Source organism: Penaeus japonicus, unplaced genomic scaffold (genome assembly GCF_977035675.1).
Source record: "Penaeus japonicus unplaced genomic scaffold, GWHDUDI00000001_assembly GWHDUDI00000037, whole genome shotgun sequence".
Classification (NCBI taxonomy): Eukaryota; Metazoa; Arthropoda; class Malacostraca; order Decapoda; family Penaeidae; genus Penaeus; species Penaeus japonicus.
In genome coordinates, this window is record NW_028234439.1 from 6,492,331 (window position 1) to 6,494,830 (window position 2,500).

General features: G+C 30.4%; 1 protein-coding gene across 1 annotated transcript in view; it reads left to right on the forward strand.

The window, feature by feature from the left end:
• The window catches only part of LOC122263013 (dynein axonemal intermediate chain 2), a 40,902-nt gene that overhangs the window by 33,260 nt on the left and 5,142 nt on the right, over positions 1–2,500 (forward strand). Inside the window, exon 8 of the mRNA XM_086532450.1 lies at positions 1,621–1,740. Within this exon, the coding sequence (XP_086388576.1) occupies positions 1,621–1,740 (120 nt within the window). The remainder of the gene's footprint in view (positions 1–1,620; positions 1,741–2,500) is intronic.

The following is a 2,500-nucleotide window of genomic DNA, read 5'->3' on the forward strand; positions in this document are numbered from 1 at the left end:
AAAGCTGATATTGCCAGATAGCTTTTTTACACGTTACCTTTTTTGGGAGAGAAATCTATGGGGTTTAATTTTTTTTTTTGCACCAAAAACACACCACACCACTTTTAAAACCAAAACTCACAAAACCCAAAAATATATACCCCACACACCCAACACACAAATACCCACAACTCACAACACAATAATATATTTTAAAAAACACACACACTCACATGCAAAAAAAAACAAAACACAGACAACACACACACAACATACAAATTATGTACACACTCACACGTAAAACACAAACACCCCAAACAAACACACAACCACCAACAACACACACACCCGGGACGCACACAATTTGGGAGCGTCTTTTTGATTTCCCTATGAATATTCAATAACAGGGAAAACGCCTAAACTCATTAAAAAAATTTCCCCCAACCCCGGTATGAAATTTCCAAAAGCCCACACGCGCCCTTTTTTGGGTTTCCCAAAAAATTTTCCCCTTTTCCCAAAAAATTTAGGGGCTGTCGGGGACTGGAAAAATTAAGCGTGGGGGGAAGGCTTTTAAAAGGTTCCTTTCCCCCCCTGTGGACAAAAACCCAACACCTCGCGGTCTGCTTTTTATATAATATATTTTTTATTATAAAATTTATATATATTTATTTAATATTTTTTTAATAATATATTATGTAAATATTTATAAATTTTTAAATATATTTTTATTTATTTAATATATTTATATGAAAATGTATATTTTTTTAGGTTAAAAAGGGATAATATTTTAAATTTTTTAATAATATATATATATTTAATTATTTATATATTTGTTTAATATATAAATATATAATTAATAAATATATTTATTATATTTTAAAAATTTTATTTAAAAATTTTATATAAATATATTTTTTATTTTATATATACTTATTATATATAAAAAAATTATTTATACATCTTTTATTATATTTAAAATTTATTATATATTATATATATATTTTAAAAATATATACACACACAAAATTTTAAAATATATAATATATAAAAATTTTTAATTTTATATATTATTTTTCATAATATAAAATTTAAAAATATATAAAAATTTAAATATATTTAAAAATATTTATAGTGTGTGTGTGGTGGGGGGGGGTGGGGGGGGTTGTGGGGTGTGGTTTTGTGTGGTGGTTTTTGTGATGGGTGTGTATGTTGTGTTGTGGGGGGGGGGGTGGGTTTAAAATATTTATAATATAATTTTGGGGGGGGGGGGTGTGTGTGTATTGTGTGTTAGGTGTGGGTGTGTATTGTGTGGGGTTATTTTATAAAATTTTTATAAAATTAATTCTATATATATTATTTTTAAATAATAATAATATAAATTATATTTTATATTAATTTTATAATTTTATATAATATATAATTTTTTATATAATATATTATATATATATATATAATATATTATTATTTATATATATATATAATAATATATTATATATGAAAATATATAACCCTTTACATCTTAATAAAAGAAAAATGTGTAACCTCCGGACACCTGCAATAATATGAACATATGTAACAATTTGTAGAACTGTAATGATCTGTACATCCACAATGAGCTGTAATTACACCTCGCCTCCACAGATGCGTAGTGGATGCTGGAGTGCCACAAGGTCCTCAGTCTTATTCACGACTCGACTAGATGGCGCTCTCGATGCATGGGATTTCCTGACTTCTTGGCACGCTCCTTCGGCCACGGTACAAGTAAGTGTTGAATGGGGTGGGGTAGGGGGGTGGGGGGGGGGAGTGTACTTAAAGTGGACGAAAAAAAACAGAGGTTAAATTTCTAAAATCGGTCCGCGTTATGAAATCCGTCGAAAAATGGTATCGACGGAGTCCTTGTGATGTCAACTAACCGAATGTAGTAATATTACTTAACGCAAATAAGAAATAAGTACGATACGAGTGTTCAAAAAAGATTATAATCTGCGCGTATTTTACAGTATTTAGAGGCTTATATCTGTCATAGGCTCTATCAATGTTGCAGTTGACTAAAATTTTAGTCCATATCAGTTCATTATTTTCTTTATACTCAGTGTGATATGGGAGGACAAAAAACAATTTTATTCATGTACTGTCATGAACGAATACAAAACATATAGCCAGCCACAATGAAGACAACATGAAAAGATAGGGAAGATGAAGGAAATTTGTGCTCACTGTGAGTGCCACAGTAAAAGGCAGCATTATTACTGACACAGGGGCGCATTGTAGACACTGTGCATAGTTTGAGTCACCTTCCTCTTCTCCTTCTGGTGGTAGAAGAAAGTGATGGAGGTTATTTGCTTGATATTACGCCAATTATAGTAATTATGATTGCAATTGTCATCATAGCTAATAAAGATTGATCGAAAGAAATCAAATTTATTCAAAACCCTCAAAATCAAGATAAGCATCACGAAGTGCATACTGCTTACCCCTTGTCTGGGGATAACCTCAAAGTGGGTAAAGTCAGGTTGGTTGT